Genomic DNA, 17,899 nt, shown 5'->3' on the forward strand with positions numbered 1-17,899 from the left:
TTGACCCAGCTCTCATCCTGGATTCTCATGTCAGTTCTCTGTTCACTCTTCCTTCTTCCTTCTCAGGAACATTGCTAAGCTGAGTCCCATTCTGTCCCGCTCTGAACTTGAGACAGTTATCCACACCTTCATCTCCTCACGCTTAGACTACTGTAACTCTCTTCTCACGTGTCTGAGCAGAACCTCCCTGAACCGTCTACAGGTGGTTCAGAATGCCTGTGCTCGGCTTCTGACCAAGTCCTCCAAACACACCCACATCACCCCGCTTCTCCTCCAGCTTCACTGGCTGCCAGTCAACTTCAGGGTTCATTTCAAGATCCTGGTTCTGGTCTATAGGGCCTTACATGGACAAGCATCATCTTACATTGGTGATCTTCTTAGTACCTACACCCCCAGCAGGTCCCTGAGGTCCAGTGATCAAAGCCTACTGGTTGTGCAGCACACCAGGCTAAAGACCAAAGGTGACAGATCATTTGCTGCTGTGGCCCCCAGACTCTGGAACTCTCTCCCCCTGAGCCTGAGATCAGTGGACTCAGTGGACTCCTTTAAAAAGCAGCTGAAGACTCACTTGTTCAAGCTGCCTTTTGTATGACTTTCTTCATCCCCTCTCTCTTTATTCTGCTCTCCCCACTTATTCCACCTTCCTCAGGATCCACTGATTTCCCTCTTTTCTATTCACTCTCTCTCTTTCTTAACATTTTTTTAATCTTAATTGTCTATTTTTTGCTCATTTTATATATTTTTTAACCATTTTCTAAATTCTTTTTTGTATTTTTACTTTTTTTTTGGTGAAGCGCTTCGTGATTTTTATCTTGAGAGGTGCTATAAAAATGATATTTTCTTCTTCTTCTTCTTCTCCTTCTCCTTCTCCTTCTTCTTCTCCTTCTTCTTCTTCTTCTTCTTCTTCTTCTTCTTCTTCTTCTTCTTCTTCTTCTTCTTCTTCTTCTTCTCTGTGCCGGCTTACTGAGCACCCTATTACTCCTGGTCTGCAATCGACCAGTGAAAATACACCCAAGGAGTGACGTGAACAACTAGTGACAAGAGGACAATATGGGAGTAGAATTAGCAACTTTAGCACATGTGGACCGCTCCTTTTGGAGTTTGGTTTGGAGTCTAATAAAAAAAAGTGTTAACGATGGTATTTTGCTTTCTTTTCAGCATTGTTGTTTTGGTTAGCGGTTGACTTTTAGTGATATACAGTGCTCAGCATAAATGAGTACACCCCTTTAAAAAGTACAAATTTAATCAGTAGCTTAATGAACAGAAGAATTTCCAGAATGTTCACAAGGCTGGGCTTTATTGAACACTTGTTTAACTCCAAAACATGAAATTAAAGTATCTTTCCGAAATTTTCCTCTTTCAGAAATTGTATGAATCGTCAGAAATCCGTAAAAGTGATTATCTTATCATGTACTGTGATAATGTAAGCAATACGTCTTTTTTTGTTTTTTTGTTTTTGCTAAGCACGCCCCATGCCTCGCAGAGCTCCGTGCAATAGGTAATTGAGTGCCGACCAGAACTAACCAATAGCGTTAGACTACCGCTTACTTGCTTCAAATTTAAGGACGTACCTCAGCTGTGGCCAAGTTGATGAACTTTTCACAGACAAGTAAGTCTCTAAAATATAAATATGTGTGAACTCAACATGGCATGAGAATAATACATGTAAAACAACGTGTTTTAGCTCTGTTTGTCGCCTACAGAAGCACATTTATAAATAGAAATGTTAAGTCGCCATCTTAAAAAACGGAAGCAGTGTGATGTGCTTGTCAGCCACTAGATGGTGCCATTGTATAAGCGAAACACTCCGGAAAGAAGCTTTAAAGTTAAAAATATAACTTGGATTACAAAATCTTCAGTTTTACTAAAATTGGTTGAAGCAAAAAACAATACACCCCACAACAAAAACTACTACATCAAGTATTTTGTATGACCACTGTGATTTTCAAGGACTCCAAAATGTGTACTCTTCTAGGTATGGAATGAGCAAGTTGGCGACATATTGCAACATCTATCTTTTTCCATTCTTCAACAATAACCTCTTTTAGAGCCTGGATGGAGAGTGATGCTCAACTTGCTGATTCAGAATTGCCCACAGGTGTTCGATTGGGTTTGGATCAGAAGGCGTACTTGGCCATTCAATTACCTTCACCCTGTTCTTCTTCAGAAATGCAGCAGTAGCTTTAGATGTGTGTTTTGGATCATTGTCATGTTGGAAAAGTGCACGACAACCACGTGCACGGGGTAATGGCAGCATCTTCTGCATTGTAGAGCAGTGTAGAGCAGTCCCTGTAGCGGCACGCCGCTAAAGTCAGGATCAGGTTCTATTTTTGCCGCTAGCCGCTTCTGGGACACGTCAATTTCCACAGTTAGCAGGGTTAGACAGGAAATCACTCACTTGTTTCTGTGTAAAATTCCTGGTAATTTTCTTGATAAAAGTACTGCATCGATGCTATTTTGTTGCCGTTTTGAGCCGCTGATGCTTCCAGTGTGAAACTCGGGTAAGACTATAATTGAGGTGTGCGATCAATGACCCACATTTGTGGGAGTATTTTGTAGTATGGTATCTCAGAGAAAATGCTGATTTTGAAAGGAAACTAAACGTTTTCTGATATATGTAGTGGGGTGTACTCATTTATGCTGAGCACTGTATGCTTTACGGGAGGTGCGCTCGTGAAGTAAGCACATCCTGTTAGATGTGAGATGTAGTGCAGTTTGGCTCACCAAAATTTTGGACTGTACCTTTCTTGAGTCCTCATAGTGTGACATGAGCAGTCCTCTGCAATAGCTAAAAAATGTAGTGTGGTCTAGCCTTTGAATGGAGTTGACTTCAACACTTTTAATCAGAGATCTCCTGTGATGTGTGATTCTCGTGGTATGGTAGGACTCTCAAATTCAGTTGTAACCATTTTAGTGTTTTCACTAAAAACCAGTCATCAGATGTCATCTGTTCAGAGTTTATTAATGTGATGTCACAAGCCATAGCTAAATGTCTCCTCTTTTTTTTTACAGCTTCTTACCTCTTCCTCTAAACCTCAGTGGCTTCAGCTTCAGGAAAACGAACCTTCCGTGTCCTCCCGCCCCCTGAGGGCCCCTCGATCCCTCTCAGCCTCCCAGGTCCCAGCTGCTCATTCTTCAGGAAGCCAAACAGAAAGCAAAGTGTTCTATAGTGGATTTAAGGTTTTAAATAATGCATCTCCTCACAGACCAGTATCCCGATCCCATCTGATGGTGAGTCCTGTTGGGCAAAAGCAGGTCTCCCACAACCTTCTCTCTCAGCAGCCTCCTGGAGCTCAGATTAGATCAAAATCTGACCAGCTGCAAAGTCAGCAACCAAGGCCATCCTATCTCCAAACACACTCTAACCTGCAGCCTCCGGTCAGTCCTCCAACCCCGACTCAGGGATTAGAAGCAGCAGCTCCTGAACAGGAAGAAGGGAGGCTTCAATTTAACTTACCTTTCAGCAGACTGTACAACTTTAAGGGTCTTAGGGACAAATGGACCAAGCTGCCAGCACACACTAAGAGGAGCAGCACTGGCTCCACAGCAAAAGAACATAAAAGCACAAACTAGGAGACCCATCCATCATCCTGTCACCAGATTCTGTTACTGGAACCTATCTGAGGCGTCCATACAGCACTTAATCAAGTCTCATTTCAGGAAACGTCCTAAAGCTTCAATATCCTTCAGATTGTAAATATCTGGGACAACTGAACGCTCCTGTTATTAACTCCTGCTCAACAAACCTGGAACTTCCTGTTACCAAATTTCAGCTGTTTAGTATCTCGTCAAATCGTATCTATTTTATTACCGAGGTGAAATTTGCACATTTTGATGTTAGTCAGTTCATTAGGAAAAATAACTGTTCTGTACAAGATTTAATCAGATTAGTCATGCAGTTGTTTCTTCTGTACTGCGTTCTTTTGTGTATTTACATGTTTTAGAGTATTTTCACACATTCTAGAGGGGTTTGATGAGAATGAGTGTGTTTTACCCGTCTTTATTTTACTGTAACATCTAGATTCATCAAATTGGACCTTTTTAGAGTTTTAAATGGGGCTTTGGTGCAACTGTTTGTATATTAGTGGATGCTACAGATCATTTAAAACTAATGGACTTCCTGCACCACACTAGCGGTTCCTATTATGTCTTTAAATAGCTAAAGTCCTGACAGCTTTACGGTTTCTTTTTCACGTTGAATAAAAAATAATGGAGTTCATTATAAAAAAAACATAGTGAGCACTGTTGTCTCTTATCTGTTGGGCCTGTTTTGTATTCATGTATTGTGTTTTGTTCATTGAAAGGAACTCAAGCTATTGATTTATTCTTTGTTTACACCAAATCCCATTTGCATGAAAATGCTTTTGGCCCAAAAGACAATGTCACCATGCCTTTACCCAAAGCGACACTCTGTGTAAGTTATCTGTGGAAATAAGCTCAACTGCAGACTTGTAGGGAAAAACATAGACGTTCTTCAATTCTTGGGTTGTATGAACAAAACATGACTAATAATCAGCTAAAGACGCTGTTATTTAAACTGTCAATTATTGAAAATGCCATGCACAAGATCTCGTAACATCACGAGATCTTTTATGATTAGCAGTCAAGAGTATAGCAGGGGACTCTCAGCTTCTATGTCAAACAGTAGCTCTAAATATTTTTTTCAACTTAAAGCTAGAGCTTTAACATTGATTTCAGTGATTCTTGAGTTAGAAACTTGACCTGTTTCATATTTGACACCACTCTGCAGCCCTCTGCTGGCCACATACTGCACTTAACAGTTTTGTGGAGTGGGTAAGTGCCCTATAGGGGGAGCTGTTTACCTGCTTTATGGCAGTTAGCTGTTATGCTAGCAGTTTGCTTTTTCAGTTTGCCAATCATCAATAAAAAGCAGAAGACAAAGAAGATGTTTGCTTTTTTTGTTGGCATCATGGCAAAGCATGGAAGAAAAAGTAAGAGTAATGTCTTTGGAGGTGAGGCAAAGAGCTAAAACCAGAATAAACATCAGTGTGCCCAACGCTAGTTTGAGGAAGCTAAAGAAGGCTACGAAATCACGAACTGATGGTGACCTGGCTTTGTTGCTACTGGATGTAAGTAATAATATTTGTCCAACAATGTGGATCTTTTTACTTCGTGGTTTATTTTAGTATTAGTTGGCTCATATTGGTGTTAGCTCGTTATTAGTGCTAGCTAATGCAGAGTTGTTTACAACAAAAAAAAATCCACTTTCAACCAATAGGGTAGAGGAGCAGGAAACTGCTCTGTGTTACTGTAAAATGGACTGAGTTGGAGCCATGTTTTTAGCACAATCTTTATTTCCCTTAGTAGTTTCAGTCCTGAATAAACATTTTTGTCCCAGGACCAATGTTGCAATTATTTTATCCTACTGTTCTATCCTACTATCCAAACTTTGCAATGCAAGAATTTGGTCTAGTTCACTAGGCTAGCTATGTCCTATTTCCACCACTCTAGCAAAAGTAGTAAAGTGCATGTTTGTAAAAGGTTTTTGCATCACTTCATAGGCTTCAACATCTAAATGTTTTTATTTAATAGGATGTATTGCAATATTGCACCGGCAGATATTCTTATTTAAACCTGATGTAGGCTGGGGCAATGCCAACACGTTTAGCGCTAATGCTAATGTTTCAGAGCATGTCAGTGTTAGCATTTTCAGTAAAAATCCATAATGATGGTCAGTTTGAAGCAGGATGACAACCTTCATCTTCAAGTGTGTTTTGGACCATTATTTTATGAAATGTTAACGGCTGTCATTTACCGTAACTTTATGATGATTCTGTGTATACTTAAGGGTTAGGGTTACAGAGTGTGTCGCAACTGTAGCTTGGCTGAATAATTGCAGTTTTGGTCCAGGCCCAGTAAAATAGACTAACAGCAATTACAGACGGTGGTCATTTTTGTTTAGCTAATGTTGATCAGCTGTGACGGCCATGTTGGATTGCCTTTGACAGGGAAGCAGTTGTATATGTACATCTAGAGGACCATGTTCCAAGTGTTGTTATGATCCACCAGGTTATTTTTGAGGTATTTTGCTGAAAGGAGGACAAACGTTTATTGGTAGGTATTTGTCTTTTAACAGTGTCTGTAAACCCTTTATAAAGCATCAATAATCTGTTTAAAAACTAAATAATAAGGTCAACACTGATATATGAAAAGTCTATTACCTGTTTTAAATCTATCTTTATAAAGTGTAGGCAAACAATCAGACTAATCCTTTGTAAAGGTTGTAAAAAACTTTCTGTTTTCTCATTGGAGTGTGCCTTAATCTTAAAAATCTGTTTTGGTGCTATTAAATTTTCCAGCATTCTGTTTCGTGAACCTAGGGTATTTTAATGAGTCGTTTGGTGGTTTTTTTCTTGAGAAAACCACTGACCCAAAGATTTTTAGACAAGTCAAAACAGTCTCAGAACTTTGTGTGGTTTTAGAAACGATGTTTTCTCTCATGTTGCTTTTGGGTCTTTTAGTTATGACCCATGTCAGACATGGTTGTGAGTCGTCATCCAACTTTTAATAGTTCACGGTGCATTTTGGTGTTTAAAGAGCATTGTGGCCTGAATGGCTTTCAGCTTCTTTTGTTTACATCTCTAATGTGCAGTAATTTAGCCCATATATTGATGAGCCATTTTTAAATATTTATTTGTAACCAGGTTTTTTTTTCAAAGGATGAGTCTTTTTCGGTCCGTTTTTATTATCTGGCCATTTTTTGAGATAATTTTTTTCACAATCTTTTGACAAGTAACAACACTAAACTGTTTTGTTAGACTTCTGACATCAAAAATCAAATATTTAAAATCATTTTTGCTCAAACGTTCATTGATTTCTCAATACTTAGTCAACGTTGGGTCTTGCAACAGCCATATGAGGGAAAGGAATCCCTTCTCCCAGTTACAGCCACAAGGTTCTATATTGTTTTGTTTTTTTCCAAGGAAAAAACGGGTATAAAGTCTCTCCAGTAAGTTCTGGCTCAGCCAAAGGTACTGAAAAATGGCAGAAGTGGATCAGTAATCTACAGCATAACAGGAGCTGAAACAGACAATGATGAAGTTTACAGTGACCACTTTCTAACAGGTAAGAAATTACCAAAAGATTCATTAAACTGTTCCACACAGCCAAAAAAAAAATGACAGGATAACAGTGTGATACCATTTTCATGTGTCCTCACCGCCAATAGCTTTCAGAGTGCTAATGTTTTAGCAGTTAGCATAGCGTTGTAACATGGCGTTTATACCTAATTAAAATCAAACAAACGTATCTGAGATTTGGATTTATAAGGTATAAAAAGTTAGTTACAAGTAGATCGTAGCACATACTGATTGTTAGCATTAGCGATAGCATTATCGTCAGCTAATGAATTAAAATGGCACAACTCACTACCGAGCAAAAACAAGATGACAGTCATTTAAAGCTTCTCCGGATGACTGAAGGATTAACCAACCTGAAGTAAAACAGCTGTAGGTTTCCAGGCTTGTAAAAGGCTTTAATTTGGTTTGCAGTGTAATGTGAGGCAAAAGGTAGCTTAATATGCCAATCACTTTAGCGTTCGGTAAATCCTCCGCAGTGTATTTTTTGCGATATCACGTCTGTGCCAGGTCATTTAAAGCCTTAGTAAAATCAGTCCATCCATCATTGCGCTGTGTTTTGTTGTGGAGCAAAATACTTCCTGTCCCCATTTGAGTTTTGCGTGACTGCAGAGTCACTTGAGTCGTGTGAGTGAAATCCAGCAAAGGCTGCAGAGGCTTTCTGCAGCACATGAAGAACACAGAGGGCTCCTGGCCATAGCCTTCCTAGGGCGCACTGCCGAATGCGAGGCTGCAGAACACGGGCACCACTGGTCTCCCGAACACCACTGGCAGGCAATGGTTAAGTGTCTTGCCCAAGGACACAACAAGTATGACAGGCTGAGCGGAACACGATCCTGCAACCCTCCATTTACGGTTAAGATTGGTACTTAACTCCTCTGCCCCCGTCGTAGAAAGATCTTCTAGCATTTAGCCATCCTGACGTAATTCAAGGAAGTCATGCTAGGTTGGGGCTCTAGGTGGGGTGTGGCTAGCGCACATGGTGGAATTACCATTGGAACATTGATCATGGGAGTGTTGTAAGGCCACAAATGCAACAGGAGAATCGTTTCTGGTAAATACTAAGAGCTTTTCTCCACCGTGATTGTCATTGAAGGTGGACTTCCAAGGTCTTAACGGTGACAATCCAGTGTAGAAGGACTTAAGATCTAGAAATCCATCCTAGGCTGAAGCGAAAACTAAAGAAATGTGTGCAGCTCTGTATTAATTGGTGGAAAAGGTGTTTGTTTTCAGAATTACAAGAGGTGAGAGTAATTCATCCAACACATGACTGCTTGACACAAATCTGCAAAGGAAGGTTCTAAGAGGCAGCAGGTCTCATTCTTCCAAGGTAGGATTGTGTGCAGATGGGCTCTAATACACAAGAATCACCACAGCTCAGTGTGATGTTTTTATTCATCTCCTAATCTGTCTTCATTATTTATTGCATATATCAATGTTATACAGTGAAGTGTATTGAGGACAAAAGAAGCATGATGACTTGGTTGATAAACAAGGAAAACCAATTTAATTTCCTCTGGTCCAAACAAAGATCTGAAAAATCCCAGTTGTAGTCAAAATGGCCACCCATCCAACTCTCCTCCAGTCTCTGTCACTTTCAGAGAGAAAAAAATCCTTTGCCACACCCAGCAGTCCACCTATATACTCTCCGACCCCCCCTCCAATTCAGGTCGGCCAATCACACAATCACATGGACCAATCACAATCAACGACTAAACCAAAGTTGTTTTACCTCCACCCCTGTCCAGACTGAGGTGACAAGCGCTGCTTATCGCAGCGGCATTCACTGACGTGTGGAGAGTCCCAAACCCTACCACCCCACCTAGTGGACACTTATGTTGTGTAATGTCTGAAGTCTGTTGCATTTCTGTCTGAGGTGTTTTTTGCATAGCAAAGCTGCCCTCCCTGTGGAGGGTAACTCTGAAGTGCCTTTTTTTCCTCCACCTGACCCAATCCTCATATAAACCCCTCTGATCTCTATTAAGGTAGCACGACTCGGGTTGCGAATGACCACAGTCACCAATTCTTGTCATGTGTCTATGTCTTTGCCCATGTATGTCTGATCTCAGAATTGTGTGTACTGAAACTCTAATTTCCCTCTGGGATTAATAAAGTATCATTGAATTGAATTGAATTAAATTATACTCTTCAAAATGCATCTTTCTGGGTCAACAAGTACATCCAGATTTAGGATGAGTCAGACAGTCAAAACGCATCACAGAGGGAGAATGCTGGAGAGAAAGGATGCAGAAAACACAAGATGTCCCCTTGGTATCCGAGCCAATCCAGAGGCATCTAATGAGGAACGGGAAGAAAATGCAAATATGAAAACTGAATGATTGGAGACAGACTGAATGTCACTGCCTCGATCTCACCACTTTTGCTGTCGTGCAAATAAGCCTTTTGAATATTGACATGCTGCATCTTGGTGCTCAGCCAAGATGAACCCTGAAAAGTAGACGTGCACATTTCAGAAGCAATAGCTTTCCTTTTTCAGTTCTGTATCCTGCAAATCACAGATCACCAAAAAAATTCTAATGATCCACTTTGACATTCTGTACTCCCTAGCTGCTTTTTAGCTTAAAGAGCAAGTCAGCTCCACATCCACTTTTTTTTTTTTTTGCTGGTAAACTGTATAACAATTAGTGCTGTGGACATGTAGTCTCATTATTTTGGCATTTTATGGCCTCTTATTTAAAATGTAAACATTTAGACTGAACCATTGGTATAGCACCCTCTTCTGGTAAACATTGACACTACATTTAAATTTGAATCAGCCATTGCCATTGGCTAAAATGGTACAGTGTGACGTCTCCTGCACTGGTTATAATGAGGTAGTGTCTGATCAACCTCAGTTGGGGGAAATCGTTTAACACAAGAAGCTAAGGGCTGATCCTTTTTAAACACAAACATTTCATACTTTGTGTTGCAAAATTGATTTTATGAGTTGGTTTCACATTACACGGTTATTCACAAATCTGAATCTAAAAGTAATTAAACAATTTTCTAAAACACATTTTTGTGTTTAGTAATATATTAAGTTGGTATCAATCCACGTTGGTTCCATTGGCCTAGCCGTTAGCTTGTCAGTCTGGTCTGTGCTTCTCCTAGCTTAGATATTTAATGAGCTATCTGCAGCAGGTAAGTTATTAATAGTTTAAAAGTATTCTACAGAAGCTCATTTAATCAACTCTGCACCAGAACACCACACGGTTTCAGTTCATCTCTAACATATTAGGCTCTGTGCAACTGATACACACACACACACACGAATGTATGCATGCAAGGACGCATGATTAAAGTCTTTGTTATTACTTTTATTTTGGTGATTGAATTTGCAAGTGAGTAAGAGTGGTTCATTAAAAACACCCACTCTGTTTCAGTGGGGTCCATCCACTCACCTACAGGTTTTTTAAATGTATGAGTAACACACACACACGCACACGCACACACACACACGCACACACACACACAAACACTCCTGCATACACAAAGTAGCAGCTGAATTAGTTTGTATAAACAGCTCCTTCAAGGCCAAGCATCATGTAAAACACACACGTTCTTGTAAATCTTGTCTTTACAAATGTGTGTGTGTGTGTGTGTGTGTGTGTGTGTGTGTGCAGATTGGGGATCATCACTACTTCGTTCTTTCATTTGCACGTTTTCACACTCGGTCCCTTGCCGGTGTGATGAACCGCTCCCATACTTGTTTCAGATTTCATTCAGCACTGCGGCCAGAGGACGAAAAAGTTCCTTGTACATTTGTGTCCTTGGAAGTTTTTCATTCCAGTGAAGTAGGAGCAGAAATGTCGAGCTGTCAGAGATGACACTGAACTGATGAATGATGGGGTTTACTTTGTTTAGAAAACGACTTCTCACCTCACAGGTGAAAAAAACAACGTTTGCCCAGAGGCTCTTTACGCAACAAGAGTCAATTCAGCACTTAAAATAAATAAAATTAGATTAAGATATAATCAATCAGATGTTTTTGTTTTGCTGTTAACTCTATCATCTCCCTAAACCTGGAACCTGCTGCTCCCCTTGTGGTAACTGTAGGCTATAGAGCTCCGGGAGTTGACGTCACTTCTCCCGGCATGCAACAGTTCAAATCGAAACGGCGCCATCTTGGCAGGCAGAAGCCCGCAGCTGGACTATTTGTTATTGTCAGAAAACTCAATCAAACGGGAAATATGGTAGATTCCTGTTGTGCCCCAGGATGCAGAACAGACGCGGACGACATTAGGAATGAGCCATCTACAGGATTCTCCAAGATCCGGAGCGCCGCAAACGATGGATCATTGTAATAAAACGCGCTAGTGACCGGGCTAAAATGAAACTGTGGGATCCCGAGAGTAAAGGTTTTCGCTTATGCAGCGACCACTTCATATCAGGTACTTAAACCAACGTTTCCTCAACTGTGTATGGTATTTATTTTAAATACTTTTATTACAATTCTTAGTGGGCTTCCTAAACTTATTTTGGCGTGGCTTTTTCTGTCTTATTACTCATAGCAGCAAGTAAACGTCACGTAAAACATTGCCTCGTGTTTCTGCGTGCTGCCGTTTACGTGTTTTATGATCACAGCAATTAACCGGCTAAGCTGTATTTAATTTTTAAGCAATGGTTGATCAATTGTCAGATCACACATAAAAAGCACTTTGGATTGCTATTATCTGTCTCACCGAGACAGATCTCAGACAGATCCTGAGACGCTCCTGCCTGACATATTTATTTTATTCATGGAAAAAAATCAGACTAGTGATTTCTCTTGGCGTTCAGTTTATACATTCAAACAGCACAGCACTCTATTTAAACTACTTACGTGTAAATCTGTTATTTGTCCATCCATCCATCCATTTTCATCCGCTTATCCGGAGTCGGGTCGCGGGAGCAGTAGCGTTGAGAGTCCCTGACTTCCCTCTCCCCAGCCGCCGGAGCCAGCTCCTCCGGGGAAATCCCAAGGGGTTCCCCGGCCAGGTCCGGTAAGAAGTCCGCTCCGACAGCTTCTGGCGTTTTTAAAAAGTATCCCAGGGGCACGGTAAGGGTCGGAGATGTTTAGTCTATTTAATTTCTGATTATATAAAACGATTTCTTCGGTTTTAAAGTGTGAAGTAAACTCCGACGAAGTAAAATCCAAGCCGATCCCGTTCATTGTGTTTACCTTTGTTGCCTGCCAACATGGCGCCTACTCTCTGAGAGTCACGTGACGTCCGGAGCTCTATAGCAACGTAAATCAACAGTAATGTTTCACAAGTAGCATTAGCAGAAAAACCTTTTTGTCACCAGCAAAGATGCTAACAAACATATGTATCCCTGATTTAAACAACAGGAATAAAAAAAACAGCTTTTTTTGTTTTTGTTTACATGTTAGCTAGTGTCAGCATCACAGCGCAGCCAGAAGCAACAGGAAGTTCAGACAGAAGCAAGATCAAAACGTGCTTGAGTTCAAAAGTTAAAGCGATGACTCAGAGGGGTGTTTATTTTCTTTCTTGTGATAACCATTTGCACAAATGTATAAAGTAGAGTCATTTAGTTTTAAAGTTTGTTTTGCTAAAACTGTTTCTTAGTGCAATCCGGAGTTTTCCCTCTTTCAGGAATCCGTAAAAGCAATGGTCGTACCCCGTTCTGATTTAACCAGCCTTTAATGCTGAACTAACTCAAATGGATTAGCATTAAAACTGTGTCATGATAAAGAATGTGTGCTGTCTGAGTGCTGAAGCTGCAGGGCTCGCCCTGTCACACCGTTTGCAGTTTGCCTGCTGTCCTCAGGCAGCGTGGGACACATTGCGCTGAGAAATGAGATGCTAACTGCACACGCACTTTCTTTACATCATAACTCTCCCTCATTTCACACTATTTCAGTGGACAGAGCGCCTAATAGATGGGAAAGTGTGTGGCATGCGAGCACACTCCACTGCAGAAGGAGAAAGACAGGCTCTGAGTGGGAACACAAACACGCACAAACAAACACACACGGTCCCTCCTGAAGTAAACGGAGCAGATTTTTTAAGGCAGTGTCACAAAGCTGCACCGCTCCCAGTTGAGTTATGAGTGTGGATCTGCTGGGAGGGAAGGTGTGTTACATTTTTCACAGGGAGATCAGGTGCATCGGCTTGTTTCGAGTGTTGCAGAAATCAGAGTTTGGTGCCAACTTTGGGTTGTTGACCTTAAATGGAACACAAATTTCCATAAAAATAAATGCATGACACAGAATAGGCAGAACGCAGTTTAGTCTTTTGGTCTCATGATCTTGGCGTGCAGAGTGGCTGGTGTTGAGGCTAGAGTGACACATCTGCTGTAGATCTGAAGCTTTATTGGTTTTAGCTCTCACCACTTTGTTTACAGAGTCCAGATCACAATTGGTATACTAAAATTATGTAACTGTTTTAAACCCAAATGCCAACTATTACATTAGCACTTAATGTGAGCTGTGTTTAAGCTAGATAAAACAACACTGCACTCTACTCAGCTGTCCCATTCTTTACATTTCATATTGTCGCGTTGCTTGAAGCTGCTCGCCGAAAAGCCTTGTGTTCCTGCGAAAGCCCGTCCTATCAGTAAACATGTAATGGCCATATTTACACATGTACCTCCAGAGTCACAGTTTAAGGGACAAATGTATGAAAAAAGCAACTTATAACAAATAAACATAACAATGATAATTATTCTTACCCTAGCCTGAAGGTTCTCTTATTTGGGTTTTTGAATTTGTTATATTTTAATCAGCTTTACTTTGGTTTTGAGTCAAGAAGATTCACTTCCTGTTTTATTTTGAAGAAACTGGACCTTTTCCTGTCCACTTTAATTTTGGTGATCATTTCTTCCAGTATTCCTCTCCCTGGGTTCCCGATGTTCATCCCAAACCTACCAGACATTTGGACCATTTCTACCACAAATGGTGGATTTATATTTTCTGACCTTGATGATTTCCTAATGAGAGAGAAGGAAATGAAATATTGAACTGGCGTTGTTGGACACTCTTGCTTGCTGTGTTCAACTCTTACATAGCTGGTTATTTCTACCAAACACAAAGCCCAAGTTCATGAGGAAACCATTTTTACTTATTATTTTCAAAATATGATCCATCACTCTGAGTTTCACATGTAGACTGAATGTGAAAATACTCTTACCCCTATTTCCTGTGTTAGCTTCTGATAGAAAATAGATGGGGAAATGCTCGGATAAGTAAAAGCCAGTCAATAGCACATCACGTTGAAAAATAACAATCATGGATTCACCCATCTTGGTTCACGACAGGGAAGGCTGTTTTGGTTTAGTGTGCAGGAAACAGCAGAGAACGTTTCAGCTGGTAGAAGCGAACCGTTAGCATTAGCAACAACATGACAGAACTCCTTCAGGCTTGTGTTATTTGTGTAACATAGTAATTATTGTATGTATTTGGGTGCTTTTAAAGCTTAATATACTACACTACACTTTGACCAATGTGATGTGAATTTCCATATAAATATGGGAATCCAGTCTGACTGGTCGTTGAATGTTTAACCAGAATATTTAGAATTCTTTGTTTATTCAGGGATTGTAGGACACTTCGTATTAATTCAAGAAGAGAGTCAAGTTTGTAAAAAGTAAGAATTTATATTCCAAACAATTAAAAACATGACAAGTTAACTAAGCCTACTGTGATGGATGGATCTAGGTGGATGGGATGTGATATATGGTGATTGTGTGAATGTGATGTTATCAGAACCTTCGTATTTAGAAGAACTGAGTTCTGGGTGTAAAAAGGAGAATTTGGTTTGCATTAACTAGGAAGTTGATTCTTATCAAAACCACATAAGATGCGATCATGCTGTGTCTACCTCACCCTTTTGGAAGACCCTCTTCGCGGATCCGGGGGTCAGGAAGGTCGGATGACCTCTGGGCACCGAGGTTCAGTAGATTAACCGCAGCACTGACTCTCCAGTCCAGAGATGTTTCCTGAGTCACAACAGATAGATGGAATCGTTTGCGTCTAGAAGTACTCTTAGGGAGTCGGAACTGTATCAGCTTTGTTCTGCAGGAACCGTTCCCTGTGTCAGCTTCAGCTTGTAGCAGGGTTTTTGACAGCTTGTCAAAAATGCTCTGGGTTAAAGAGGTTTTGCTCCGGATGGCCGTTCCGTAGCTTTCTCTAGAACTGACTGTAACGGAATGAAATGACTGTTGTTTCCCCTCCTCAGCACAGGACGGGTCTGCATGAGAGATGGTCTCAAGGTCTCATGCATTCCTTCTAACCTGCTTATTTTCACCTCAACAGAAGACTGAAGAATGAACTATTTTCTTTTAATTAATCAAAGAACTCTATTTTAATAAAGCTAATCCAACCAAGTGTTAGTCAACAAATAAGATGTGACCAATCTATGAAATCAGAATATTAATTACCTTATTATAATCCCATAGAATATAAAGGCACTGTGACTTTATATGTTCCAACAGGACTCATTTCACGTAGCGTTAAAAGTCATGACACATTACTTTCACTGATCCAATCAGAATCTGACAGATCTGACGGAGACGTGGTTTTGATGGTGTTTGGTAACTCTGTCAATTTTTCATTCGACCATAAACCAAAACATCCGAAGTATCTTTACCCACGTCATCTCTAACGCCAGTTCAAAGCGTGCCAGAGAAGTTGTCGGAGTGGCCAATCCGTAACTCTCCTTTTTAACCAAAAGAACCAACGACAAGCTGGAAAATTCGTTTTTGTTCCAACTGCTGCAACAGTTCCTTTCAAAATAAAAGCTGAACCATCAAGATCCATGCTCGGGTCTCACCAGACGCCAATAAATTGTCGTGACCCCGAAGTTTCTCACAGACTGGCCTGGTCGGCAACTGCTGCTTTTCCTACCGGCTCGGTTCCAGAGAAGGTAGAGCTGGACCTCGACATTCCTGATCTAAAGGGGACTTCCTGAAGGGTAGGTAGACCGGCAAATGGCGTTGAATGTGTTTATGAACCTCCTAACCAAAGCTTAACACGAAGACATCACCTTCAGTTCCCATCAGAACCAGCTTTGGATTTGCTGGTTCTGATCACATCACACGTCATCCATTCACCGTCTCATCCACTTTAGTTACACCATACATTTAGTTTTAAAGTCAGTCTAGTTTAATTTGTTAGTAATAAAATTCTTAACTTTTAAACTTGACTCTCTCTCTTCTGTTGTCTCTGAGTGAATACAAAGCTGTTATCTAATCGCTACATTAAAAAGATCCAATCTTCTGATTTAAATAACCTCATAGATCCGTGAGGTGGATTTCATATTTCCTATGGAATCCTATGCCTTATGGCTTATTAAATAACATGTAATTTAAATCATTACGTGACTCATGGTGAAGTGAGCTGTTTTAATATTCTCATGTTATGGTTTACTTGTCCAGTCGGAACGTGCCATGTTAAGGGGTGTTAACAAGCAAACCTCAGAACATCACGCCTTCTTTCAGATACAGGATGCTCTGATTTGGGGTAAGGAAATATCTATGTGTCATGACGTTTAACTTAACTTTAATTTATCTCTAATGAACCTTGTGTCTGAGTGAAGATGATGATTACCTTGTCATATCAAACATTAATGATCATCATATATAAATCTTTCAATGTAATAATAACATTCATTCCAAACTTCAGTAATTCAAGCACAGATTAATCAAGACATTATTATTATTCATATCACATTTGTTCATTCAACCATATTGTTCATTCACTATTATAACTGTTCAGTCCTTTCTTTTGTGCAGGATGGCCTAGATAAGCAGACAGCCTTGGCACAGAAGGACCTTGAGAAGGGAACATGATGTTGACAATCTGGGTGTAAACATGTAGTGTCGAAACTTTTCCTGCAACTTGGAAGATTAAGAGACCCACAGAGGCAGATTCATGTCTGTAGATGACCTGGTGGCATGTAGGTCAATACGCAGGTGAAAACCGACCATTGCTGGACATTACATTTGTGAAGATAAAACATCAGCGTTGCAGAACAGAGTCAGCGATAGAGTCACGTTGCTGCTAGCCAATCAGTGGAGAGATTTCCAAATATAAGGAAATGAGATTCAAAATTGTGCCATCTGAAGCTCACTTTTGATCTGGATATACTTCCTGAAACAGAAGTGGCAGAGCTTTTTTCCCCAGAGTTAGACCCACAAGGCATTTTTTTAGATTACTGCAAATGTTTTGATAAAACAAGTGAACTTGGTATTTAAGTTTGGATCATTGTGCAAAAAAAGAATATTGTTTAATGGCCCAAAATTTGTTATTTTACCAATGAGCATCAATCTTTTTGATTGATTTCCAATGCATTTACATTTTGGACACATCCCAGAACCATACAGATGCATTGCTTATGCCTTGAGCCTTTTTACACACTACGCTTCTAGAATGCGTCAAGCTCAGAAGTTCAGATCAGGCCAGACTGGAAGTCAAAAACCAAAACACTTTTAAACATCTTGAAATTTTCTAAATAAAAGTCACATGCAGATTTTCTATGGCTTAACTTGTAAAAAAGTTCATCACCACCCGTGAAACTTCTGTAGCCAAGGAAAACAGAACAGGAAATAAACCACAGACAATTTTGGATACATGCTGTAGTCTTTCTCCCTGGTTGTTATGTGGCTTAGAGTATGAAGCTTGGAGGCAAGATGGCAGCGCCTGTACATGCAGCGGCTCAGCACTTCGCAAAGCAGCTCTTTTTAACTTGTGTTGTTTTTGTTTATTTACTAGTGAGTAGAACATATGGCTATGTGAACCTAAAATAGAGTTGAGGCAAGCTAGTTAGCATTGGTCTGAAACAAATCAATGGCATATTCGAGCA

The 17,899-nt window shown here is 40.3% G+C and overlaps 1 protein-coding gene across 1 annotated transcript in view; it reads left to right on the forward strand.

The window, feature by feature from the left end:
• Positions 1-11,307, forward strand: part of LOC107376708 (uncharacterized) — a 39,504-nt gene extending 28,197 nt beyond the window's left edge. Inside the window, exon 5 of the mRNA XM_015945969.3 lies at positions 3,013-11,307. Within this exon, the coding sequence (XP_015801455.3) occupies positions 3,013-3,573 (561 nt within the window). The 3' untranslated portion in view covers positions 3,574-11,307. The remainder of the gene's footprint in view (positions 1-3,012) is intronic.
• The last annotated feature ends 6,592 nt before the right edge of the window (positions 11,308-17,899 follow it).

The sequence above is a fragment of the Nothobranchius furzeri genome, chromosome 12, assembly GCF_043380555.1.
Source record: "Nothobranchius furzeri strain GRZ-AD chromosome 12, NfurGRZ-RIMD1, whole genome shotgun sequence".
NCBI lineage: Eukaryota > Metazoa > Chordata > Actinopteri > Cyprinodontiformes > Nothobranchiidae > Nothobranchius > Nothobranchius furzeri.